Raw genomic sequence first — 26,892 nt, 5'->3', positions numbered from 1 at the left:
ACTCCTTGATCTGCAAAAAATAGATTTTTTAGTTCTTTTTAGATAAAAATATTACAATAAGCGTTGCATCAAAGTATTACAACCGAAATCGTACTTCGTTTTCACAATTTCGGATCTTAAAAAAAAATAAGGGTGGCCCGTTTTTCGCGAGTGTAATTACGTTTTTTTCGTAATCTACATCATAAAGAGTTTTTTTATAACGTACTGAACAGTTAATCCCCCATTTTCCAGACACCCGGTATAGGAATTTATCAAATAACTGCTTTTAGGAAATATTGAGTCGCTTATATTCGAAACTACCACACGATTCAGATTGAATTAATTGCTTCTTAAAACTGTCGAGAAAAAACTCCACAACAAAATTTTGTTATATTATAAGATCATTCAAATTTTGTACTACTGCGTTTAATAAGTATAGTTACTACCAATTGTGTTAAGTTCAGGTAAATAAAACCCACATTTAGCTGAATATTTTTATTAAATTGTATTTCTTCCAAGCAACGGTTAATAAAAAAATAAGCTCGCATGAAATAATAAGCATTCCAGATTTATGTTAGTTAACAACAAAATAAGCTGACTCGAAACCAGATGAACACTGAAACCCTAACCAAAAAACTATTAAAAACACTGTTCTTCTTATTTCTCAAAGCCAAACATATTCTGAGCAATCGTATTGTTAGCTGGTCTTTTACTTTCATCCACCATCAGTTGGTCATGCCAATCAAAGAAAGCACCATTTTTCAGCAACTCCCTTTTGTTGTTCTCTGAAACCCAAAGTCAATTATTTCCACAACCCCGACACAATTCTTACCATGCAACACAGCTGCTGGTTCTAGAAGACCCCCACAATCCTTAGGCAAACATTCCTTGGGCACAACCTTCAACAAGTCGTCAAAAGATTTGTGGGCCTTCACTAAAGGCAAAAGCGCCTTGAGAGCAGCAGATTCAAAAACAGCAAAAATTTCATCGCTCTTTGGGTTCGAGTTAAAGAAATGTAGCCCTTTGATTTGTATCGTGGGGAGAACTTCGTAGTCGTAGTAGAAAAATTTCTTGAAAAGGCCGTACTCCATTTTGGACACGAAAGATTCAGGGAAGTGTTTAAGGTCGTGGACCATTATGTGGCCATTTGGTGGTCCGTTTTGGTACACGTCCAACATACAAACCGAATGAACATATTTCATGAATAATTCGACTTTGTAGTTAGTCATGTTATCGTTTAAAGGTTGGACGAAAATTATAGTGTAGCCCTCGGGGGTTCTCTTGGGTAGGGTCATCATTATCCTGAGTGAACACTGTTTGATACTAATTTACACAAATGAGTACACTTACATCGTGTCAAAAATTCCTTGTTGTTGTGGATATTTTGCGTAATTTCTTTCCAGGAATACGTCAGGCCATAGGCGTTTCAAAGTGAAGTAAGTGTCAACTACAGTTTGAGAGTGGACAAGGCGATAGTCACATTTTTTTAGAAATAGAATGGCCTCAAAGTCTGACAATGATTTATTTTATTAGTACTTTTATTTAGTAAAATGGCTCACTTACCGCCAATGTTTGGCAAATGGGGTTGGTTTTCGACCCACTTGACCAGAGCTTTGACATCTTTTTCTTTAAGTTTTTTGTCTTCGGCGTATATCGTCTTAATGTCAACTAAATTAAGTGCCATTTTGTTTTAACTCAGATACTAGTTTTTTCGAAATGTGTTAGTTTCTGGGCGAAGAGCACAGAAAAATTTCTTTTATATACTTAGTTTGAGCGATAATAGAAGTTGGTAGGGTCATCTCAATAAAAAAATGCATAACAGAGTTATTTATATAATTAATAAAAATGATATTGTTCTCTCATTATCAACGTAAGGAATCCGTAAATATTTGTCGGCTTGAAGAACTTTATTTTAAGTACCTACTTACACATTATTTTTTTCATAGCTAAGATAATTTTTAAAATTTTAATGTTGTCATAAATCACTCACTTTTTTTATTGGTTTCCAGTAATAACTGATAATTCCGCTATAGCAACAATGATGTAAAACAATTTAACATAAAATAAAAAAACTTTGTTTATTATAGCAAAATACACAATTATTGGATTATTTTTCAAATCCAAACATATTCTGGGCAATCACGTTCTTAGCAGGTCTCTTACGCTCGTCCACCACTAGTTGATCACTCCAGTCAAAGAAGGCACCATTCTTCAACAACTCTCTTTTACTTTTCTCTAGAAGAACCACCCAAAAATATTAACATCCACAGTCTAAACTTAACTCACAATGTAAAACACTCGATGGTTCTAACAAACCACCATAATCTTGAGGCAAACATTCTCTTGGAACGTACTTCACCAAACCATCAATCGACTTGTGGGCTAACAATAAAGGCAAAAGCGACTTCAATGAAGCACTTTCCAAAACCGCCATAATTTCATCCATCTTTGGATTCGTATTTACAAGATGTAGCCCTTTTACTTGCATCGTTGGTACGAATTCGTGATGATAGTAGAAAAATTTCTTGAAAAGACCAAACTCTAATTTGGGCACGTAGGAAGCAGGGAAAGGTTGTATGTCTTGGACGATTACGTGCCCATTGGGTGGACCATTTTGGTACACCTCCAACATAGAAACCATGTGGGCATATTTGAAGAAGGTTTCGAGTGGGTAATTAATCATATTTTCGCTCAAAGCTTTCATAAAGAAGATGGTGTAGCCCTCGGGGGTTCTTTTAGGTAGAGTCATCATTATCCTATAATACAGTGTATAGGGTTTGATAGGGTTTACAAAATTTGGTGACTTACATTGTGTCAAGAATGCCTTGAAGCTGTGGCGAATTGGCAAAATTCAGTGCAAGAAATACCTCAGGCCATAAAATTTTCGAGGTGAAAAATGTATCAATCACGATCTGGGTATGCAAGAGACGATAGTGACATTTTCGCAGAAAAAGAATCACTTCGAAATCTGGAAAATGGGTGATTTGGTGGTAGCACGTTTGTGGCAAAGTGTCTAAACTTACCACCAATGTTAGGCAAATGTGGTTGGCTTTGGACCCATTTGACAACGGTTTTGACGTCTTTTTCTTTAAGGTTTTTGTCTTCACCGTATATAGTTTTGACATCTACTAAATTAAAAGCCATTTCGACTTTTGGTCTAAATTGTGGACTTAATTTAGTTACTCAGATAAGGAACGTTTTGATGTTAGTTTCAAATTCGACTCGTATTTATATAGTTTTAGTGATAATCGAAACATACAATTTTTTTAATATTGTTGATACATTCAACTAATTAAAACCAGGTTCTTTATCGATTCTAGGCTCCAGCTCGTGACCCTAGTATCGAAAGAGTGAAAACATGCAGATACATCGTATCTTAATCTCACGTCAATAGCGCTTAAAATAAATCTTTGTTTTTTCAAAATTGGTAAAAGAAGATACATCTTGTCCTTATCGACTTGCAATATTTTCATCAATGTTGTCTTGAAGTTTTGATTATCTCCTAGTTGTCAGAATTCTGGTCTACACTTATGTAATTCTGATAATATATGTATTATCTTTTGTTGTGTTAACCCTTACCGAACTCATATATTTATTTCTACAGTTTAGGATAATTTTTCTTAATAACTTGTAAATACAAACATTTTTTGTACTCTTTATTTCACCATATTTAATTTCAACAAAACTACAACAAGTACCAATTTTTCCAGATATGTATCCCTAGGAACAACTCAAACTAGAGACATTTTCCCAGTTTGACTATTTTTCAAATCCAAACATATTCTGAGCAATCGTGTTGTTAGCTGGTCTCTTACTCTCATCAACCGTCAACTGATCTTGCCACTCAAAGAAGGCACCGTTCTTCAACAACTCGCTTTTGCTCTTCTCTGCAAAAAAACAAAACTGAAGATTCAAAATCACACCAGAATTAGTTCTCACCATGCAAAGCATCTGAAGCATCTAACAAACCACCATAATCCTGAGGCAAGCACTCCTTGGGAATATGCTTCACCAAATCGTCAACCGACTCATGAGGAATCACTAAAGGCAAAAGCGACTTCAAAGCAGCAGATTCCAAAACCCCAACAATATCATCTTTCTTCGGGTTCGAGTTAAAAAAGTGCATCCCTTTTATTTGTATGGTCGGCAGGACTTCGTAGTCGTAGTAGAAAAATTTCTTAAAAGGTCCATATTCCATTTTAGGGACGAAACTTGCCGGGAAAGGTTGAAGGTCTTGGACGATGATGTGCCCGTTCGGTGGTCCATTTTGGTACACGTCCAACATACAAACTAAATGCACGTATTTGAAGAAAGTTTCGAGTTTGTAGTTGACCATTTTGTCGCTCAAAGCTTTCATAAAAATTATGGTGGAGCCTTCAGGAGTTCTCTTAGGAAGGGTCATGATTATCCTGGAGAGAACAGTGTTTGACAAAATTAGCAACTAGGGTAACTTACATCGTGTCAAGGATTCCTTGTTGTTGGGGAGACTTTGCCCAATTCCTGTCCTGGAATACGTCAGGCCACAGGTTTTTCAAAGTGAAGTAGGTGTCGATCACGGTTTGAGAATGGATGAGGCGATAATCGCATTTTTTCAAAAAAAGGATAGCCTCGAAATCTAAGAAACGATTTAATTTATAAACTTGCTGTTGACATTGAAGTTCCTGTTGCAGTTGCATGTTCTAAGTTTCTTGTTGTCGAAATAAGTCTACACACATGAAGAAAAAAAAAGACAAAAGGTAGCCCCGCCCACCCGCCCTATCTCAATTGTGATGATTTTTTTTATTCGTCGTGAGTCAAGAAGGCGGAGCTTAACTGCAAAATCCTTATTTCTCTCTCGATGACTACGTATATTAAGAAACAAGGCAAAATATAAGCCCCACCCACCCACCCTATCGCAATTGTGATGATTTTTTTTTAATTGTCGAAAGCCAAAGGAGCGAAATTTAATTGCAAAATCCTTATTATTTCTCTAGAAGAAATTACCATGTAAATCATATTTCTGAGTATCGTGTTATTCAAAAAATAACAATTATATAATGTTATTAAGAAAAAACTAAAGCCAAAGAAAAGCCGCATCCATACCTGCCGTGATCTACATAGTACCGAAGTTTTCATTCGTTGGCAGATCTAGGGGCGGAGCCTAATTGCCAAATCCACATTTCCTTACAAAATTTGACTATTTTAAACGTGTTTTAAGTTTCTCAGAATAAAAAAAATCATCACAATTCAGAAGGGAGGAGTTTATATTTTGCCTTTTTTTCTTAATATACATAGTATTCTTTGAACAACACAATACTCAAAAGCATGTTTTTAACTTCTTGTAAAGAAATAAGTATTTTGCAGTTAAGCTCCGCCCCTTTGGTTCACGGCCAATGAAAAAAAACATCACAATTGGGATAGGGCGGGTGGGGGGGCTTGCATTTTGCCTTTTTGTTTTAATATGTGTAGACTTCTTTTCACAACAGGAAACTTAAAACATGTTTAAAATGGAAAATTTGTATAACGAAATATTAAAATATTTCCTTGCAAAAATGTACCATGTTTTAAGTTTCTTGTTGTGAAAAGATGGCTATGTATATTACGAAAAAAGGCAAAATATAAGCCCCGCCCACCCGCCCTGTCTCAATTCTGATAATTTTTTTTATTCGTCGTAAGCCGAGGGGCGGAGACTAATTGTAAAATCCTTATTTTTCTACGAGAAATGACTAAATATATTCTTAAGTAATGTTTGGCTTTATTATTTTTTTTTTTCTTTATATACATAGTATTCTTTGAACAACACAATTCTTACTCAAAATTTACCAAAAAAATGTCCCCCCCTGGCCCCCTTCAATGGATTATCGCAATTTGATTGGTTGAAAATCCAAAGTCAACGGCAACGTAACGGCGAAAGTTAAAAGTTGGTCATCTCGAAAAACGTTTACGTTTTGGAAACACTGTGTTCTATTTTGTATGAATTTTTTTTTATATTTTTAGGGACAATTTTTGTGGTTGTTTTCGATACACTGTATGATATTAACAGTGAGAAAAAAAATAAACAATTAAAATAATCGAAAATTCGAAAAATCGAGAAATCTAATAATCGAAAAATCGAAACCTTAAAAAATCGTAAAACCGAAACATTGAAAAATTGAAATATCGAAGAACTGAAAATCGAAAAAATGTAAAATTTAAAAATCGAATAACGAAAAATCGAGAAATCGAAACTCCCAAATTTAAAAAATCGGATAACTGAAAAAACGAAACATCGAAAAAGTGGAAAATCGAAAAACTGAGAAATCGACAAATCAAAAGATCAAGAAATCGTGGAGTCGAAAAGTTTAACAATTGGGAAACCGAAATAGATCAAAATCGAAAAATCGAAAAGTCAAAAATTGAACAATTTATAAATTGAGAAATTGACAATCAAAATATTGAAAAATCCAAATCTGGTTAAATCGAGAAATCAAAAAACTTAAAAATTCGAAAAATTGAAAAATTGGGAGATTGAAAGATCCAAAGAACGAGAAATCGAAAAGTGATGAAGTCGAAAAATCGAAAAATAGAGAAATTGACAAACAAAAAGTTAAAAGTTGAAAAATCAAAAAACGAAAAAATGGAAAATTGGAAAAACTGAGAAACCGAAATAGGCCAAAATAAAAAATTGAAAAAATGATACATCGAAAACCTGAACAATCAAATCTCGATAAATCGGGAATGAAATATTGAAAAATAGAACATCTAAAACCAGTAAGTCGAAAAATAGAAAGATTAAGAAATATTGAAAAATTAAAATATCAAAAGATTGAAAAATCTAAATTGTAAAAATCCAAAAATTGAAAAATCGAAAAAGTAAAAAGGTAGACACATCGAAAAACCCATAAGTGAAAAATAGAAAAGCCGAAGAATTGAAATACATATTGAAAAATCCTAAAATTGAAATATCCAAAAACTGAAAAATCGGAAACTCAAAAAAATGAAGTCGAAAAATAGAAACCTAAAAAAAATCGAAAAATTGAAAAATTAAAAACCTGAAAAATCAAAAAATTAAAGAACTGAAGAACAGGAAAATCGAAACACTCGAAGGTCAAGAAATGGAAAAATCAAAACATCGATTAATTGAAAAATCGAAAAATTGAAAGTTTATAAAAGTCAAATTTGAAAAATTAAAACATCGAAAATTTGACAAAATGACAATTGAAAAACAGAAAATCTAAAACCGGGTAGTCGGAAAATCAAAAGATTAAGAAATCGAAACATTTGAAAAATTCTAAAACTTGAAAAATTGAAATATCGAAGAACTGAAATGAAAAATCGAGAAATCGAAAAATCTAAAATTTTAAAAATTAAAAAATCTAAAATTTAAAAATTGAAAAATCGAAAAAGTAAAAAATCGACACATCGAAAAATCCAGGAGTCAAAAATCGAAAAGTCAAAGAATATAAATATTGAGAAATCCCAAAACTGAAACATCGAAAAACTGAAAAATGAAAGAAAAACTAAAAATGGGAAACTAAATCGGGAAATCAAAACATTGAGAAATCGAAAAATTTAAAACGACAATTGAAAACAAAAAATCTAAAACCGGAAAGTCGAAAAATCGATTGATTAAGGAATCAAAACATTTGAAAATTTGAAAAACTGAAATGTCGAAGAACTGAAATGAAAAATCGAGAAATCGAAAAATCTAAAATTTTAAATATTGAAAAATTAAATATACCAAAAAATTGAGAAATCTAAAATTTAAAAATCGAAAAAGTCGACACATCGAAAGATCCAGAAGTCAAAAATGGAAAAGTCCAAGAATAGAAATATTGAAAAATCCCAAAACTGAAATATCAAAAAACTGAAAAATGAAAGAAAAACTGACGAATCAAAAAACTGAAAAATCCCAAAACTGAAATACATATCCAAAAACTGAGAATGTAAAGAATCAAAAAATTAAGAAAACGAAAAATTAAAAAAGTGAAGTCGAAATATCGAAACCTTAAAAAAATCGAAAAATTGAAAAATGAAAAACCTGCAAAATCGTAAGATCGAAAGTAAATAGACTGAAAAATCCCAAAACTGAAATATCGAAAAACTGAAAAATGAAAGAAAAACTAAAAATGGGAAACTAAATCAGGAAATCAAAACATTGAGAAATCGAAAAATTTAAAACGACAATTGAAAACATAAAATCTAAAACCGGGAAGTCGAAAAATCGATTGATTAAGAAATCAAAACATTCGAAAACTTGAAAAACTGAAATGTCGAAGAGCTGAAATGAAAAATGGAGAAATCGAAAAATCTAAAATTTTCAATGTTGAAAAATTAAAATACCAAAAAACTGAGAAATCTAAAATTTAAAAATCGAAAAAGTAAAAAGTCGACACATCGAAAAATCCAGAAGTCAAAAATGGAAAAGTCGAAGAATAGAAATATTGAAAAATCCCAAAACTGAAATATCAAAAAAATGAAAAATGAAAGAAAAACTGAAAAATCCCAAAACTGAAATACATATACAAAAACTAAGAATGTAAAGAATCAAAAAATTAAGAAACCGAAAAATTGAAAAATCAAAAACCTGCAAAATCGTAAGATCGAAAGTAAATAGACTGAAAAATCCCAAAACTGAAATTTCCAAAAACTGAGAATTTAAAAAATTGAAAAATTGAGAAATCGAAAAAATAGAAAAATTGAAGAACCAAAAAATCTGAAAAATCAATTAATTGAAAAATCGAAATACTTAAAAATCGTAAAATTGAAGAGAAAAACTGGAAACCCAGAAATTTCGAAAAACTGAGAATTCGAAAGTTGAAACAGCAGAAATGATGGTCGAAACCGGTTAGAATGTGTATCAGATCACGGATCATGGCTTATAAATCAAATCGTTTCCGAACGCTTAGAGTCGACATTGGCCTGAGTGGGCTCTGGTCTGTAGATCACACAAGTTCTCAGACGACGAACTGGAATTCGTGTGACCTGAATTAAAATGAAGGAAACAGTAAGCAGCTTGTAATATTCTGGTAAATCTAGTGTCAATTTCATACCTTCGCTGCGTATTTATCTTATAATAAGTTTATATACTAAACTCACTTGACAATCTTGACATACACCTGTAAAACTTTTATGACTTAAGCGGGTTATGCCAAAGCACCCTTATAAGTCACATTGGTTATTATAAGCTTTATGGACCCGAATCGCAAGGATTATTACTATCCATTGTTTGGTGATTTGTCTTAAGCCGCTGAAGTCATAAAAGTTTTACAAGGTGTATGTCAAGTGAGTTTAGTATATGGTGTAAAACTAAGTATATTTGTTAGAAAATCTGTACACTTACCACCAATGTTGGGCAAATGGGGTTGGTCTTGAACCCATTTGACAAGGGCTTTGACGTCCTTTTCTTTCAGCTTTTTGTCTTCGGCATATATAGCTTTAACATCGACCAAATTAAGTGCCATTTTGGTACGACAGTTTCAGAAATGTTAGTCGGTTTGGGAACGTGGTAGAATATGATTCCAAAAAGGATTACCACTTATATAGTTCCACCGATAAGTGCGTCATCTTCATGACTAAGTAACATTATTTATATAATTAATATAAAAAACGAGATTTTATAATTTTTTTATATTGAAAAACACAACGTCGGCTTTAGTTTAAGGATTTGCGAGGGTTTTTTCTGCAATATTGACAAACTCATAAATACGTTTTTGTTTATTTAACAGAATATAAGTAGATACAACGATAATTACAACGACTAAGATAAAAAATTGATCACTTGATAATACACTTAAACAATGTTTACGTAGATAGGTTTTATCGTTTGTTATAAACTTAAAGTGTGTTTTAACATTATTTAGCAAATCCAAACATGTCCTGAACGATCGTGTTATAGGCTGGTCTCTTGCTCTCATCCACTACTAGTTGATCTTGCCAGTCAAAAAAGGCGCCATTTTTCAATAACTCGTTTTTGCTTTTTTCTGAAAACAACAGTCAAAATTACTATCTTCAAAATTACCACACAGTTCTTACCATGCAAAACAGCTGCTGGTTCCAACAAACCACCATAATCTTCCGGTAAGCACTCTTTAGGGACGTACTTCATCAAATCGTCAATGGATTTGTGGGTGATGACGAAAGGCAAAAGCGACTTAAGAGAAGCAGCTTCCATAACACCTATGATTTCATCCATTCTCGGATTGGTGTTGATAGTATGTAGTGCTTTTGTGTGCATCGTCGGTATAACTTCGTAATCATAGTAGTAATATTTCTTAAAAGTCTTATACTCCATTTTGGGTACGTAACACTCCGGAAAAGGTTGAATATCGTGGATGAGTACGTGTCCGTTGGGTGGTCCGTTCTGATACACGTCCAACATACACACCATATTTATATATTTCATGAACGTTTCAAGCTTATAATTGATCATATTTTCGTTCAAAGCCTTCACAAAAATAACAGTGTAGCCCTCAGGTGTCCTCTTCGGGAGCGTCATCATTATCCTGAGCAACCAAAATTTGAAAATGTTTACAAAATTAAATTCACTCACATTGTGTCTAAAATTCCTTGTTCTGGGAATTTTGCAAAATTCCTTTCTGACCATACATCAGGCCATAGCCTTTTCAAAGTGAAGTATGTGTCGACTGTGGTTTGAGAATGAGCAAGCCTGTAGTCACACTTTCTCAGAAATAGAATCGCCTCGAAATCTGGAAAAGGTAATGTTTACCATAGTTATAGCAGAAAAGTGGGGTTACCGCCAATGTTGGGCAAATGTGGTTGGTTTTGAACCCACTTGACGAGAGCTTTGACGTCTTGTTCTTTGAGGTTTTTGTCTTGGGTGTATATGGCTTCAACATCGACTAAATTGAATGCCATTTTGGGGATATTAGAAGCGAGAAAGTTTTCTATAAATGTGTTAGTCTTGTGTGGATGGGTCAGAAGAAGAGTCTAAAAAGATAAAAGTTCTCGTTTATATAATTCAGGCGATAGTGGAAGTGAAGGGGGTCATAGTGATAAAAATTCACAACTTATTAACTGTACTGCAACAACACTGTTGTATATTTTTTATTGTTTGCACTAGATGCAAAAAATGTAAACATTGTTATAGTTTTTATATTATTCGTATCAAAATTAGTATACACAACAGTCAAGGATAGACGGTACCAAATATTAGTCATACATGTACTATGTACTTAAAACAATTTTTATGCAATTAATTATGAAACTAATTAAATACATTTGTTTTAATGCAGATAATGCAAGACCTCATTACGTGACCTTTCTGTTATTTTTTATAAGATAAATATAGTTATTTACGTTTCGCAACATTCGAGTTCAATATTTTTTTTATTTGGGCGTAGCACCTAAAGATTTTGATTTTGATTGATTTGATTCAAAACAAGATAAAAGAAGAGGCAACAAAAGAGAAAAATAAAGGAAAAATGGTTAGAATGGGATACAAAAAGTTAACTGTAGACGGCAGAAATTTTAAACGAAATGAAGAAGAGGGGAGACTTAAGAAGGCAGAAAATTTTTAGAAAGAGCCAAAAGAAAAGGAAGAAAACGGGGAAAACGGGAAACAAACAAGACAAAGGAATAAAGGATGCAGATAGGGAAATCGGAAAAAGGGAAGCTGGTACAAAATTAGGAGAAAAAGGGGTGAAGGTACTGTTCTGGAATGTCCAAGGGTTGCGAAAAAAGGAAAAGGAGTTCTGGGACTACGTGGGAAAATTTGACGTTGTGGGGCTAGTAGAGACTTGGGTACAAAGAGAAAACTGGGAGAAATTGGAAGAGACACTACCACAAGAATATGTGTGGGAGTGTCAAGGGGCGACAAAGGAAAAAAAAAGGGGAGAGCAAGCGAGGGAATAGTAATGGGAATTCGAAAAGAAATGCAAGAATTGGAAAAGGGAAGTAATAATAAAAACGGACTAATGAAGAAAGTAATACAGCTGGATAACAATCGATGGGAAATAATAGCCGTTTATAACAAGAAAATGGAGGAAACCAAGATAAACATAGAAAAGGAAACAAAAGAAAAAGGAGATGAAAAAATACTTATAGGGGGGGATTTTAACGCAAGATTGGGCGATAAGGGGACAAGAATAATAAATAAAGAAAAGGGAGAGAAAAGAGGATCAAAAGATAGAGCAAATAACAAAGAAGGGAAAATATTGTGGCAGATAATAGAAGAAATGGGATGGGAAATTTTGAATGGAAACAAGGAAGGAGATGAAGAAGGAGAATGGACGTACGTAGGGGCGAGGGGAGAATCAATTATAGACTATAGGATTGTCAACAGAGAGGCGTGGGAAGAAATAGAGAGTTTCAAAGTGGGGGAAACGGCACAATCAGACCACATGCCTCTAGAAATAAAAATCAAAGGAAAAGAGCAAGAATACGAAAAACAAGAGAGAAGAGGGAATTCAAAGATACAGAAGTAGACTAGAAAAAAAGAAATTCAAAGTAAAAGAATATATAGAAGCTATGATGGTGAAACTGAGCAACCTAATTGTAGAAGCTACGGAAAAAAGAAAGATATACATATGGCAAGGGAGGAATAATGGATGGAACGGAGTATGTAGTGAGTTGAAGAGAAAAGCAAGGGAAAAATTTAAAAAAATGGAAGAATAACAAGGGAAGGAAAGAAGAGTACCTAAAAGCAAGAGAGAATTATAGGAGAAAATGGGAAGAAAGAAAAAGAGAGAAACGAGAAGAAGAAGAGAAGATAATAAAGTCCCTGAAAACAGAAGAGCAAGTATGGAGATATATAAACAAGGAACGGAGAAGGAAGACTGAGATCAGCGGGAAAATCAAAATACATGAATGGAAAACACACTTTATGGAATTATTGGGAGGTTGTGAGGAAAAATGCTGCAAAATAAATAAAGGAATCACAACGACGGAAGAAATGTGGAGAGGTTCGGAAATAACAAAAGATGAAATAGGAAGACAGATTAAAAGACTGAAAAGAGGAAAGGCACCAGGAGAGGATGGAATCCAGAACGAAGCGTGGATGTTCGGGACAGAAGAAGTGAAAGAAAAGATATGGGAAGTGGTAAATGGAGTTTGGAAGGGAAAAGGGTTTCCTCGGCAGTGGAGGGAAGGTATAATAATCCCATTATTTAAAAAGGGGCAAAAAAGTGATGTGAAGAACTACTGAGGGATTACCTTGCTCAATACGGCGTACAAGATATATGCAATGATACTCGATGAGAGGTTACGAAAGGTGATGGAAGCAAGGGGTATGTTACCAGACGGTCAACGAATGTAGGCATTGTTCATAGATTTCAAAACAGCGTTTGATAGCGTGAATAGAGAGAATATGTGGGAGTATTTGAGAAGAAAGGGAGTAGATGCATACTTGGTAACGAAAATGGAAGAAATATATGAAGAAACAGTAAATACGGTGAGAGTGAATGGAGTAGAGAGTGAGAGTTTTTATACAAATAGAGGAGTGAGACAAGGATGCCCACTCAACCCCGCATTGTTCGCAGCTTATCTAGGAGATATAGATGAAATGTTCAGAAAAGCACAGACAGGAGGGGTGGTAATGCGCAAAGAGAAATTGTGGTCGTTGGCGTATGCAGATGATTTGGTGATTGTGGCAAAGAAAAGAGAAGAAATGAAAGCAATGATTAAAAGTTTGGAGAAGTATGTAAAAAAAAGGAATTGGAAGTGAATGTGGAAAAAACAAAAATGGTGGTGTTTGGGAAGAAAGTAAGAAAGGAGAAGGAAGAGTGGGCATGGAGAGGGAAGAACATTGAACAGGTGAAAGAATTCCAGTACTTAGGATATAGATTAAAGAGCAATAACTCAGATAGAGCTCATATTCAAGAAATGGTCCAAAAAGCGAACAAAGTGATAGGAATAGTATGGGGAATAGGAGAGAGAAAATTAGGACATGATTATAAGAGAAGAATGATGATGTTTGATAGTTTGATCAAAAGTGTATTTATGTACGGAGCTGAGATTTGGGGATGGAGGGAATATGAAGAAATAGAGAGAGAGTGCAAGAAAAATACTTGAAATGGACATTGGGATTGGAAAAGTATACGCCGGGGTTAGAGTGAGAGAAGAAACAAAAAGGGAAAAAATGAGAGTGGAAGCGGGTAAAAGGGCGGTTGGATTTGAAGAGAAGTTCAGTGAGAGAGGTGATTGCAAGATATTGCAAGAAAGTTGGAAAGAAATAAGAAAGGAAGGGGGAAGACATGTTTGGAACGAAAGGGACAAGTATTATGAAGGAAAGGGATATGCATGTGAAGAAATAGAGAGAATGAGAGAAATGGAAATGAGTTTGAAAGAAGAACTGAGTGTAAGAGATAAGGATATAGATAAGCAAGAACGTAGATCGAGAATATTGGAGTCTAGATATAATGCAGACTATAGAAAAATAGTAAAGGATGAAGTACCAAAGTACACAGAGACAGAGAGTATAAAGGAGAAAAGAATGATGGCAAGATTTAGGTGTGGAAATGAAGAGAAAGAGAATAATTTTTGGATGGATGAAACTGACAGAAGATGTAGGATATGTTGGAGAGAGGGAGAAACAATAGAGCATATGCTGGAAGGATGTGAAGGATTGAGAGAATCGGAGGAAAGTAGAGAAGAAGTGCTAAACGAGGATGGAAGAGGACTGGACTGGATGAAAGAAGTATGGAAGATAAGGGAACTATGGCAAGGGGTGGGCAAGCAGAAAGAATAGAATATTTATTATATAACACTCAAATTCATATTTTATTTTATTTTATTTATTTTATTGTTATTGATTTATCTGATGTAGATTAAGTTAATTTGTACCCCTACTAGGAATATTATTAAGCCTGTAAGGCAAATAATACATTACTACTACTACCTAAAGATTTTGATTGTTATTTTTTAGTCTTCTTTAGAATATGGTCTGTTTTGCAGAACCATTCAAGCTTTTTCCGAATCGTTTGCTTTCATCGACAACTTGTTTGTCTTCCCGGTGGAAAATGTTAGCACTTCTTATTATCTTTTCTTTAATATTTTCTGTAATATAAAAAGTTAAAAGTAAATAGAGTCGCAATCATATTTTATACCATGTAATGTCTTTATGGTTTCGGCCGAACCACCACGATCAGACGGTAAGCAACTTTTCGGAATAAGTTTAGCCAGTTCGTCCAAATTCGTATGAACATAAAGCTAAAAAATGAACAGATATATAAACACATCTTGGAAAACACTAGTTACTAATACATTCGTCGTTTCCTCCTTGCAAGTTGCAACCAAATTCACCACTTCGTCTACAAATGGAATCTCTGTAAGAAGATGAACCCCCTTAAACTCCCATGGAATGACCTTTTGAACGTAATGTAAGAACTTCTTGAAAACCTCGTGGTCAATACTTTTCACAAATCCATACGGAACATCTTTCAAATCCACAAGCCACACGAATCCTGCAGATTTTCCTTGATGGTACAGGTGTGACGTTAAAACCATGTCTATATATTTAACGCAAGAAATGACATGGTAATGATCTGGATTAGGATCCAACGCTTTTGCGTAAAGTACAGTATAGCCTTCTGGAGTTTGGGCTGGAAGAGTTGTGTAAATGCTGCACAAACACGTTAGTAAATTTCTCGAGGGGTGCGTGGTTACTTACAAAGCGTTGAAAGTTCGTTGGAAGCGCTCATTTTCAAGATTTCTGCCCAGAAACACATCGGAGGCGGTTGTTTTAAAAGTGAAATACGCATCAACGGCCTTTTGGGCAGACTCGATGTCGTATTTTGATTTTTGGAGAAACAAAATTGCTTGTATTTCTGTAAAAAGCAATCTGGAATGGTTATGGTAACAATGAGTGATAATTGGTTCCTACCGCTGATTTCAGGTACGTGTTAAGTGATACTGGTTTTTTGTCCAGTTTAGGACTCTTTTGACGTCTTCCAGTTTTAAGTTTGGATCTCTAGCGTAGTGCCGGTTAGTATCCACTAACTCCATTTTTCAGGCGAATATTTCTAAAAAATTAGTTCTAGTTTAACGGATTTATTTTGGCCAAACTTCACGCTTAACCGTGATTAGATACAATAAATAATCTAAACAAATACTAACTTGTATTGTTTGAACATTTGAATTTATAACAGAAACGAAGAAAGACCAAATGTCAAGATCGTCTACTCTATTAAAATAAAAATACAAGAAGTTTAGTAGGAAATTTTAAAACCAGTTCTTTTTTAACTAAAATTCATAGAACACGAGTTTTACGCAAATTGCGTACAAATAAAATGTAGTGGTTAAATATAGTGAAGAATTTTGAGTGAAGTGGCAGCAATTTAAAACTAACAAAATTTTCTTATCTTCTAAACTCACTCATAATCAAGTTTTCAAAGTTTATTTGCAGTACTTTATTGACAAGATTCTTATTCAAACGGCATCCTTGAATAAATATTGCTAAAACCAGCAGGACTAGGAATTATGTAAAACTTTTTGTTAATTATCTCACATAGCAACAAACAGCGCATATATTCAAAAAGTGGGGAAGAGGGGGCTGTTCAGAATAGATTCTCTTTTTTGGGTTGTACCAAAAAATTTTATTTCACATAAGAACTCTCGTCATTGTGTTGATAACGCAGTGATAACAAGCGCAATATGCAATAGCGCAATTAATGTCAATAAACTGAAGAAGTCGATAAACTTAATTTATCAAAGGAGATTTCTTGCTCACAGTTCAGTTAGAACGGTCAATGCAGGTAGCCCAAAAAAGGGCACAAAAATTGCTGGATTGGTGCCTGTTGAGGTATAGGTTGAGGTGTGATGGGTTCACCAATCGAAATGTTGGTTGCCTAATTTTACACAGTTTTCAATCATATCCGTGTTTTTCCATTTACCTACAGTTTTTATACTTTATTTAATTAAGGTTTTAAATGAGAAATTGTATACACATAAAGGACGAACGTAAAGACGACTAAAGAAAAATGTATTGAATTATTATCAACATGTAAATTTTGATATAGGCAACTTACAATACAAGGGAGTAAAAATCAACCCACTTTTTCGATTTTCCGATTACCTAATTTAAATCAAATTTATAAAATGTGTGATTTACTTTTATCTAGCCTAGATTTCATTCGGTACAAAGTACTCAGTACTTGAAGTCTTGAGTTTCAAGTCACTAACCATTCATATGACGCGCCAATCTCAAACACCTCGTTGGGGAATTTTGTGTCCACACACTTTACAGTTGGCTACAACTTCAACATTTGTGTTTGTGACTGGTATGAAAAGTTCGTTACTGTCGTGTAAAAATTGTCAATCTTTTAAACTTTAATAAGTGTTTGCATTTTAATTAAACAGTTGTTTTATTGTGGTGTTTAAGTTAACGTTTCAATCGTAAGTTAAAGAGACTTTTAATTGTCATGAACTTTTAAACACGACACTGATTTTTGCATTTTTTTCAGATGCCCCGGACCAAAGCAGTTAAAAAAAAGCCCGCAGAAAAGACCAGCAAGTTTGCCCAAACATATTTACCCATTGTTGAAAACTATAGTCAGAACTTTGGCTTAAAAGTGGTGTTTGTTACTAATTTATTTGTTCTAGGACAACAAACTATACTTAAAATGGAACAAGAAATGGATAGCTTCCTCTCGCAAGTACATACTCAGCTGATGAAATCACAAATGTCGATCCCAGCAAAACTGGCTAATAAAACTATAGGAGAAGTGGTACGTGTCATTCTCCTGCTATTTGCTCGTAACTATTGAACTTATTTAGAAGGAACTTCCGCTGGATTGGTCTGCTAATAGCACAAGCGCTTCAATTGTACAAATCTTAGATGTTACAAAAACACGTACTGAAAAGAAAAAAAGAGTCTTACGGAGCTCGTCATGTTGTGAAGATGAAGGTATACAATTTCATTCCAACTTGTTTGAATCACAAACAGAAAGCTTTTCTATTCACACTTAAATTTATTTTATTATTCATACTAACACTTGTCATTAGTACTGTTATAAAGCAACTGCTTTTTTGTTTAAACAAATCCAAGCGCTTTTAGACTGTAAATAACTAATATCACATTATCATCTAATCTGGGCTGGGGCTTACTTAGGGTACCTTACCACAGAGAGTAGTAAAAGTACTTCAGGTGGTAGGCAATCAAGGGCGCGAAGTCGCATTCAGAAAACACTACGTGTTTCTCGATCTGCATCGACGCGACAAGCCAACAGGACAATAAAATCAGACGAGCGATTCAAGACTCCCGCTAACAAGATTGTGCCAGCGACTTTTGGTACAGTCACGCCAAAGGTAACAAATTTTGATTGTTGGAGTGTGTGCAATAAATGAAATTCGTAGATGAAACCCAACACGCCGCAGGTGCTGTTACGGCGGCCCAAATTGGGCGAAGTCGCCTTATCTATGCAAGGAAGTCCACTACTAACGGGAGCCGTCATGACTGATAACGTTGCTAATATTAATATACCGCTGGACGATGGGCGACTTTTGTCGATTCAACCCAAACGAGGATTGCGGATTTCACAAATACCAGAACTGGATATCGAGACCAAACGCCAGCTCGAGACTTTACGAGATAACTTGAATAAAATGTGTGCGTTATCAGGTAAACGATAACATTGGTAGTGGTTTTATTATAATTTTTTCAGTCGTATTATACTTTTAACAGTTAAAGTTTTTACTGTGGTTGTTTCATTGAAATAATTATTATACTTTTAAAAGTTAGTTACAATTTTTACTGTGGTTGTTTCACTGAAGTAAACCCCAAGATTTGTACCATTTATTTTGATTATACATTAATTGGAAACTTCATGTATTATTGATTATTGCCTCAATGTGATGCTCAATGTCCTTGATGAACTGTTCCGGGATTTGCTTATTCCTGAAACAAGTCTATAAACCCTGGTGTGTAAAGTAGTAGTAAAATACCTCAGCTCCTCGATTTTTCTTTTCAAGTGCTCCTTAAAGTATTGATCTTTCTTTAGTTGATCATATTGCTGCAAATTCGCCTCCTCGTATTTCTCCTTCTGCATCATAATCCTTTCTCACATCCTAGGTTCTATTAGTTTCTATTCTCACTCCACAGAAGAACACAAATGTTAAAATCAAATTTCAGATGAATATCCACTTGACGATAAATTTGCAAAAAACTGCACAAAAACTTCGTCAAGTCTTATCAGAAAATAGGTAGGTACCTCTTCATTGTTAGAAATTAATCGTAATTATTTTTATTTATTTGTGTTTAGTAATTTTTTAATTTTTATAAATTATTGTACATTTTACCATATCAGTTTTTCAAAAATGCTAATAAAAATTTGGATTTAAAAAAAATTGTTTTCTAATTTCTCGAATTATTTGGTACGGCCTGGCCGTCCCTGACGAGCCGTCGCTAAGGTACAGTTATTTTTTTTAAGTCCAATGTCGCAATTTCTTACAAAAATACAGGTTACAACGTGTCTGGTGATTTTTTAGGGAAAAACAAATTAAAAACAGAAAATGACGAATTGTCTTGTAAAACCTGTGGGAAAATTGTAAGTATAAATTATTATTAATGCTGCACAATTCAAATGGGAAAACTAGTTGTGAAAATAATCCATAAAGGATACTGCAAAAAAACTTCGGCGACAGCTTTTTGTGCAGGTGGCTGCCTGACTGCAAGTCATTAATTAGTGGAACGCCCAGAGGTGGTCAATTTTGCATTTTGCACAATCTTGAGATCATATATGTCAACAAACGGTCAGTCGAAGGCGAAATCGTATTTTTGTAATAATAACCAAATTAAAAATAAATTTTATTTTCCCTTATATTTAGGCCAGACATTTTAAATATATTTAAAGAACTTTATCAATTTTTCCCTTTTAATGTTGTCGACCATTTTCGAAAATTAGCTAGACATTTAGTTTTAAATTTCGACATCCAAAGGCATTTTTACCTTCATTTCTTCCAAAATTTCTTTCAAAAATCGTCAACTGAAATATAGCAATTTTTACAGTTCCATCAAAGTAGCTTGGCATGAAATTTTCGTAGATAAAAAAGGAAGTTATTAATTTTTGTTTCACACAGTACAGTTATTTTAAGGGTGTACTTTGTAGTTTTAATTCAGCTCGAGACTACGAGATAACTTGAATAAAATGTGTGCGTTATCAGGTATACGATACATTGGTAGTGATTTTATTATAATTTTGTCAGTCGTATTATACTTTTAACAGTTAAAGTTTTTACTGTGTCATTGAAATAATTATTATACTTTTAAAAGTTACAGTTACAATTTTTACTGTCGTTTCACTGAAATAAACCCCAAGATTTGTACCATTTATTTTGATTATAAATTAATTGGAAACTTCATGTATTATTGATTATGGCATCAATGTAATGCTCAATGTCCTTGATGTACTGTTCTGGGATTTGCTTATTACTGAAACAAGTTTCTATAACCCCTGGTGTGTAAAATAGTAGTAAAATACCTCAGTTCCTCGATTTTACTTTTTAAGTGCTCCTTAACGTATTGATCTTTCTTTAGTTGATCATATTTCTGCAAATTCGCCTCCTCGTATTTCTCCTTCTGCATCATAATCATTTCCCTCTCATTCTCGTCAATCTGCTTCAACAAATCCTAGTCGTTAAAATGAGAAGGGTGGGGGTGGGCGGGGCTAGTACTTGGTAAGATAAAACAGATTTTGGCAAATGACATACCCTCCAATAAAATACAGGGCGGATGGGCGGGGGTAGTATTTGCTAAGACAAAACTGTTTTAGCAAATCACATATCTTCCATGAAAATAGAGCGCGGGCGGGCGGGGCTAGCATGCATTTTATAAGATATGACTGATTTTGACACATTTCTGAAATTGAGATAGAGATCTTCTTGTAGATTTCGACATCCAGAATGAATTTCCGGCCTTGTTTTTTTGGAAATCCTTACCGTTTTTCCAGTATCGTCAATTGAAATATCACAATTTTTAAAATTTTTTACCGAAGTCATGTAAAGTGCACGAAGTAAGAAATAAATTTGATAGCAAATAGTTGTCTGGTGATTTTTTAGGGAAAACAAATTAAAAATAGAACATGACGAATTGTCTTGTAAAACCTGTGGGAAAATTGTAAGTATAAATTATTATTAATGCTGCACAATTGAAATGGGAAAACTAGTTGTGAAAATAATCCATAAAGGATACAGCAAACAAACTCCGGCGACAGCTTTTTGTGCACGTGGCTGCCTGGCTGCAAGTCATTAATTAGTGGAACGCCCAGAGGTGGTCAATTTTGCACTTTGCGCAATCTTGAGATCATATGCGTCAACAAACGGTCAGTCGAAGGCGAAATAGTATTTTTGTAATAATAACCAAATTAAAAACAAATTTTATTTTCCGTTACATTTAGGCCGACATTGTAAAATATATTTACAGAACTTTATCAATTTTTCCCTTTTAACGTTGTCGACCATTTTCGAAAATTACCTAGACATTTAATTTTAGATTTCGACATCCAAAGGCATTTTTAGCTTCGTTTCTTCGAAAATTTCCAAGGTTCTGTCAAAAATCGTCAACTGAAATATAGCAATTTTTACAGTTCCATCAAAGTAGCTTGGCATGAAATTTTCGTAGAAAAAAAAGGAAGTTATTAATTTTTGTTTCACAGAGTACAGTTATTTTAAGAGTGTACTTTGTATATAGTTTTAATTCTGGCCGAGAGTTTACGAGATAACTTGAATAAAATGTGTGCGTTATCAAGTAAACTTTAACATTGGTAGTGGTTTTATTATAATTTTTTCAGTCGTATTATACTTTTAGCAGTTAAAGTTATTACTGTGGTTGTTTCACTGAAGTAAACCCCAAGATTTGTACCATTTATTTTGATTATACATTAATTGGAAACTTCATGTAGGTATTATTGATTATGGCCTCAATGTGATGCTCAATGTCCTTGATGAACTGTTCTGAGATTTGCTTATTCCTGAAACCAGTTTCTATAAACCCTGGTGTGTAAAATAGTAATAAAATACCTCAGCTCTTCGATTTTACTTTTCAAGTGCTCCTTAACGTATCGATCTTTCTTTAGTGTTGATCATATTGCTGCAAATTCGCCTCCTCGTACTTCTCCTTCTGCATCATAATCCTTTCCCTCTCTTTCTCGTCAATCTGCTTCAACAAATCCTAGTCGTTAAAATGAGAAGGGTGGGGGTGGGCGGGGCTAGTACTTGGTAAGATAAAACTGATTTTGGCAAATGACATACCCTCCAATAAAATACAGGGCGGGTGGGCGGGGGTAGTATTTGCTAAGACAAAACTGTTTTTAGCAAATCACATATCTTCCATGAAAATAGAGCGCGGGCGGGCGGGGCTAGCATGCATTTTATAAGATATGACTGTTTTTGACACATTTCTGAAATTGAGATAGAGATCTTCTTGTAGATTTCGACATCCAGAATGAATTTCCGGCCTTGTTTTTTTGGAAATCCTTAGCGTTTTTCCAGTATCGTCAATTCAAATATGGCAATTTTTAAAAATTTTTACCGAAGTCATGTAAAGTGCACGAAATAAGAAATAAATTTGATAGCAAATAGTAAAAAAAGTTGCGAAGAGTGCCTTTTTTTTCTTTTTTCACATCCTAGGTTCTATTAGTTTCTATTCTCACTCCACAGAAGAACACAAATGTTAAAATCAAATTTCAGATGAACACCCACTTGACGATAAATTTGCAAAAAACTGCACAAAAACTTCGTCAAGTCTGTCACAAAATAGGGAGGTACCTCTTCATTGTTCGAAATTAATAGTAATTATTTTTATTTATTTGTGTTTATTAATTTTCTAATTTTTATAAATTATTGTACATTTTACCATATCAGTTTTTCAAAAATGCTAATAAAAATTTGGATTAAAAAAAACAATTGTTTTCTTAGAGACCTTAAAAGTTACAGCTAATGAAAATTATTACTGTAAAATAAAAGAACTGGTACGTACCTTACAAAAAACTAAAACTATGAGCGGTAAAAATTACATCCACACAACGTGTGAACATAAAATCGTCAGTACGACCAAACTATAAACTATATTCAGGTCACTTTTGCACCTTTATCTCAGGTTTAGCATTAAATTCTGAATGGTATAACTTCATCTTACCCAGATGGCACTAATAAGCAGAAATCATCAATGCGTACTCTTATACATATTCGCACTCTTGTACACATTTACCCTACCTCTTCATTGTTAGAAATTAATAGTAATTATTTTTATTTATTTGTGTTTATTAATTTTTTAATTTTTATAAATTATTGTACATTTTACCATGTCAGTTTTTCAAAAATGCTAATAAAAATTTGGATTTAAAAAAAAATTGTTTTCTTACTTCTCGAATTATTTGGTACGGCCTGGCCGTCGCTGGCGAGCCATCGCTGAGGTACAGTTGTTTTTTTTAAGTCCAATGTCGCAATTTCCTACAAAAATACAGGTGACAACGTGTCTGTTGATTTTTTAGGGAAAAACAAATTAAAAATAGAAAATGACGAATTGTCTTGTAAAACCTGTGGGAAAATTTAAGTTAAATTATTATTAATGCTACACAATTCAAATGGGAAAACTAGTTGTGAAAATAATCCATAAAGAATACTGCAAACAAACTCCGGGGACAGCTTTTTGTACAGGTGGCTGCCTGGCTGCAAGTCATTAATTAGTGGAACACCCAGAGGTGGTCAATTTTGCATTTTGCACAATCTTGAGATCATATGTGCCAACAAACGGTCAGTCGAAGGCGAAATCGTATTTTTGTAATAATAACCAAATTAAAAATAAATTTTATTTTCCGTTACATTTAGGCCAGACATTGTAAATTACTATTACAGAACTTTATCAATTTTTCCCTTTTAACGTTGTCGACCATTTTCGAAAATTAGCTAAACATTTAGTTTTAGATTTCGACATCCAAAGGCATTTTTAGCTTCGTTTCTTCGAAAATTTCCACCGTTCTTTCAAAAATCGTCAACTGAAATATAGCAATTTTTACAGTTCCATCAAAGTAGCTTGGCATGAAATTTTCGTAGATAAAAAAGGAAGTTATTAATTTTTGTTTCACAGAGTACAGTTATTTTAAGGGTGTACTTTGTAGTTTTAAGTCAGCTCGAGACTTTATAAGATATTATAATTTTTTCAGTCGTATTATACTTTTAACAGTTAAAGTTTTTGCTGTGGCTGTTTTATTGAAATAATTATTATACTTTTAAAAGTTACAGTTACAATTTTTACTGTGGTTGTTTCACTGAAGTAAACCCCAAGATTTGTACCATTTATTTTGATTATACATTAATTGAAAACTTCATGTATTATTGATTATTGCCTCAATGTGATGCTCAATGTCCTTGATGAACTGTTCTGGGATTTGCTTATTCCTGAAACAAGTCTCTATAAACCCTGGTGTGTAAAATAGTAGTAAAATACCTCAATTCTTCGATTTTACTTTTCAAGTGCTCCTTAACATATTGATCCTTCTTTAGTTGATCATATTGCTGTAAATTCGCCTCCTCGTACTTCTCCTTCTGCATAATAATCCTTTCCCTCTCTTTCTCGTCAATCTGCTTCAACAAATCTTTGCGATGTTGCTCCGCCATTTCCCTCTTCTTCTTCCTCTTCTCCATTTCCTTCTCCCACTCCTCTCGTTGCACTTTGGCCACCCTGTGAAAATCTTCTTCGTCTCTAGCCAACTCCAGTGCCGCCGCTCTTCTCAAATCGGTGATTTGCTTCTCTCTTTCGAGCTTCAATTGGTCTTGTTGCTCCTTCTTAGCCTTCGCTTCCGCCATTTCCTTCTCCCTCCACTTCCTTTCCACCTCTTCCTGTATCCTCAAGGCGTTCATCTCGTCCATAGCCGCCTTCATATCCTGCGACCGCTGCTGCTGATTTCTCATCCTCACGATTTCCTGTTCTTTGGCAGCTTTAGCCAGCGCCAGCTCTTGCTCTCTTCGCAGTTCTCTCTCCATTTTCTCCTGCATGAACTTCTGGATCCTCAAATCAGCGATCCGTTGCTCTTCTTGCTTCACCAACTTGTAGCGTTCCAAGTCGTCGTTCGCCTTCTTCATCTCGTTTCGAATTTGCTTCTGCTGCTCTTTCTTCTCTTTGAGTTTCCGCTCTTCTTCTTGTTGGATCGCCAGAAACGCTTTGTTTATCATTCTGCTTTCTTCTTCTATGCGCTCCGCTTCGATCATTCGTTCGATTTCGTTCATGCGCATTTGGTCAGACAGCGACTGCACGTACGCTTGCTTCTTCTTTTCTTCGTGCTTCTGGCGCTTCTCTTCTTCTTCTAGTTCCATCTGCCGCTTTTGCTCCATCATCATATCCAAACGTCTGTCTTCTTCTTCCAGTTGTTTTTGTATCAACTAGAAAAGGATCTCGATTTTGCGTATAGTCATTCTATGGACTTACTTCTTTTTCAGCGATTTGTGCGTTCCGGATAGCGCGACATTTCGTCGCAAGAATCACCCCATTTACGCGTTTGACTCTATTGTCTTGTTCTTGGATCAAGTCGAACGACCGCTTCAACAAATACTTGCTCTTTGATTTGGCTGTCCGTTCAGCCTGAAATTTTTTGTGTGAGGGAAAAATTTCAAAAACTCGATTATCATACTTCGCTTAAAGTAGACCCGACTTTGGATTGCTGCTGTGCTTGAACCTTCTGTAATTGTTGTTTCCGTTTTTCGCTTTCTCTAAGTAAAGCGTTTTTCTTTTGCTCGGCTTCGTCCAGCATCATCATTCGGTCTTTCAACGTGACGATCTTCAGGAAAAAGTGAATAGGGTGGATTGGGGCGAGGGATACTTACGTGTGCTTGGTTTTTCAGACGTTGGAATTCGCTTTTTGCCAAGATACCTGGAATGTCGATGGGGTTTCGGTCCGGTACCATTAATTTCCGCATCCCTTGGACGTCGTAAGCTATTACGTACTCTTTGGGTTTATTCACGGTTTTGATGCACATTTTTTCGTCGATGACCATTCCGCGGGTGCTGGAAAAGTGGTGGTTGAAATTGTTTGGGGTATGGGGGTGAAGTAGTACGCTGGTTTGTTTTGCTGTTTTGAAGGCATTTTGTTGCGGTATGGGGGCATGATGAATTTTTTTACACGCTTGGGAGAAATAAATACGTCAAATTGATGAAATTGATCAAACATGGAAAGCGCTATGGCAACAAGTGTTTTTATAATTTGTGGTAAGAAACGTCATTTCCAACCCCTGTTTTTCTGTAAGAGTTGGGGGCGTTCTTATCTTGAAGTCCTGAAGAATTTGGTAAAAGGATTCTACAAAATTCAACTAATTCCGTGCTGTTAAAAATCAAGTTGTTTCAATTATTTTTTGTCAGATTGGCAACATATTCGAAATCGTATATTGGTATACCTGATTGTCAAAATCAAATTTAAAGCACGAAGTTAGTTTCTCATCATGTTATAAGGTGCGTTTTATTATTTAAACAGTCATTTTGATGAGTGTGAAATTCCCACTATTAGTATTGTTTTTTTCCAAACAAATAATCTCATATTACCATAGCTATTATGTATTCAGGAATTTTAAATGTTCTTGAAAATTCGTTGATTCATTACTTCCAAAAAGTTTAAATTTAAGTAAATCTCATCTGAAATGTCCAGAGTGATATTTTGTTGCCTGTAGTTTAACATATATACTGTTAACACACTATCAACTTTTTTGTTTATAATAAAAAAAAGTATAATGGATTTTTTCGAAATTTTAAAACTCGGGTCCTCAAGGATCTTGGGCAACATATAAAATCATATTGTTTGAACTGAGATACTTAGCAACAGTACTTAAAAAGAAACTAATTAACAGAAAACTGCAAATTTAAGCAACATGAAAATTCAGAAAATAGGTCCTTGCTAAGATAAGACTAATTTTGGCAAATGACATAATCCTCTGAGAAAATAGGGGGGTGGGTGGGCGGGGATAGTACTTGCTGAGATAAGACTGATTTTGGCAAACGCCATATCCTCTCAGAAA

General features: G+C 34.3%; 7 protein-coding genes across 8 annotated transcripts; 1 reads left to right on the top strand and 6 right to left on the bottom strand.

Annotated features, from left to right (window-relative positions):
• Positions 1-459: 459 nt before the first annotated feature.
• Positions 460-1,724, bottom strand: LOC135124057 (uncharacterized). Its single transcript, XM_064048918.1, has 4 exons — positions 1,543-1,724; positions 1,330-1,489; positions 812-1,281; positions 460-764 (listed from the first exon to the last, which is right to left on the bottom strand). The coding sequence occupies exons 1-4, from the start codon at positions 1,661-1,663 to the stop codon at positions 637-639; spliced, it is 879 nt and encodes a 292-aa protein (XP_063904988.1). The 5' UTR covers positions 1,664-1,724; the 3' UTR covers positions 460-636.
• A 331-nt stretch (positions 1,725-2,055) lies between these two features.
• Positions 2,056-3,185, bottom strand: LOC135124056 (uncharacterized). The gene is made up of 4 exons (XM_064048917.1): positions 3,003-3,185; positions 2,788-2,947; positions 2,266-2,735; positions 2,056-2,214 (listed from the first exon to the last, which is right to left on the bottom strand). Coding segments are annotated over exons 1-4 (753 nt in total). The 5' UTR covers positions 3,124-3,185; the 3' UTR covers positions 2,056-2,212.
• A 449-nt stretch (positions 3,186-3,634) lies between these two features.
• LOC135124055 (uncharacterized) lies at positions 3,635-9,481 on the bottom strand. The gene is made up of 4 exons (XM_064048916.1): positions 9,281-9,481; positions 4,435-4,594; positions 3,919-4,388; positions 3,635-3,866 (listed from the first exon to the last, which is right to left on the bottom strand). Exons 1-4 carry the CDS (start codon positions 9,399-9,401, stop codon positions 3,739-3,741), a joined length of 879 nt encoding a protein of 292 aa, XP_063904986.1. The 5' UTR covers positions 9,402-9,481; the 3' UTR covers positions 3,635-3,738.
• Positions 9,482-9,636: 155 nt separating this feature from the next.
• Positions 9,637-10,902, bottom strand: LOC135124054 (uncharacterized). The gene is made up of 4 exons (XM_064048915.1): positions 10,695-10,902; positions 10,490-10,646; positions 9,973-10,442; positions 9,637-9,920 (listed from the first exon to the last, which is right to left on the bottom strand). The coding sequence occupies exons 1-4, from the start codon at positions 10,813-10,815 to the stop codon at positions 9,793-9,795; spliced, it is 876 nt and encodes a 291-aa protein (XP_063904985.1). The 5' UTR covers positions 10,816-10,902; the 3' UTR covers positions 9,637-9,792.
• Positions 10,903-14,827: 3,925 nt separating this feature from the next.
• On the bottom strand, positions 14,828-15,900 carry LOC135123904 (uncharacterized). The gene is made up of 5 exons (XM_064048763.1): positions 15,795-15,900; positions 15,566-15,722; positions 15,160-15,517; positions 15,003-15,105; positions 14,828-14,952 (listed from the first exon to the last, which is right to left on the bottom strand). Exons 1-5 carry the CDS (start codon positions 15,898-15,900, stop codon positions 14,828-14,830), a joined length of 849 nt encoding a protein of 282 aa, XP_063904833.1.
• A 1,264-nt stretch (positions 15,901-17,164) lies between these two features.
• On the top strand, positions 17,165-18,715 carry LOC135124053 (borealin). 2 transcript variants are annotated; one of them, XM_064048913.1, is made up of 6 exons: positions 17,165-17,289; positions 17,358-17,445; positions 17,497-17,621; positions 17,671-17,800; positions 18,041-18,201; positions 18,250-18,715. In XM_064048913.1, the coding sequence occupies exons 2-6, from the start codon at positions 17,358-17,360 to the stop codon at positions 18,523-18,525; spliced, it is 780 nt and encodes a 259-aa protein (XP_063904983.1). In that variant the 5' UTR covers positions 17,165-17,289; the 3' UTR covers positions 18,526-18,715. The 2 variants fall into 2 exon arrangements, with proteins under 2 accessions (XP_063904983.1, XP_063904982.1); XM_064048912.1 differs by having other exon boundaries at positions 18,005-18,201.
• A 5,457-nt stretch (positions 18,716-24,172) lies between these two features.
• On the bottom strand, positions 24,173-26,321 carry LOC135124052 (cilia- and flagella-associated protein 45-like). The gene is made up of 6 exons (XM_064048911.1): positions 25,942-26,321; positions 25,711-25,891; positions 25,518-25,664; positions 25,316-25,468; positions 24,338-25,269; positions 24,173-24,288 (listed from the first exon to the last, which is right to left on the bottom strand). The coding sequence occupies exons 1-6, from the start codon at positions 26,052-26,054 to the stop codon at positions 24,216-24,218; spliced, it is 1,599 nt and encodes a 532-aa protein (XP_063904981.1). The 5' UTR covers positions 26,055-26,321; the 3' UTR covers positions 24,173-24,215.
• Positions 26,322-26,892: the final 571 nt, after the last annotated feature.

Source organism: Zophobas morio, unplaced genomic scaffold (genome assembly GCF_036711695.1).
Source record: "Zophobas morio isolate AGI-343-1 ecotype UQ-CSIRO unplaced genomic scaffold, CSIRO_AGI_Zmor_V1 ptg000007l, whole genome shotgun sequence".
Taxonomy (NCBI): Eukaryota; Metazoa; Arthropoda; class Insecta; order Coleoptera; family Tenebrionidae; genus Zophobas; species Zophobas morio.
This window is presented reverse-complemented; position numbering and strand designations above follow the sequence as displayed.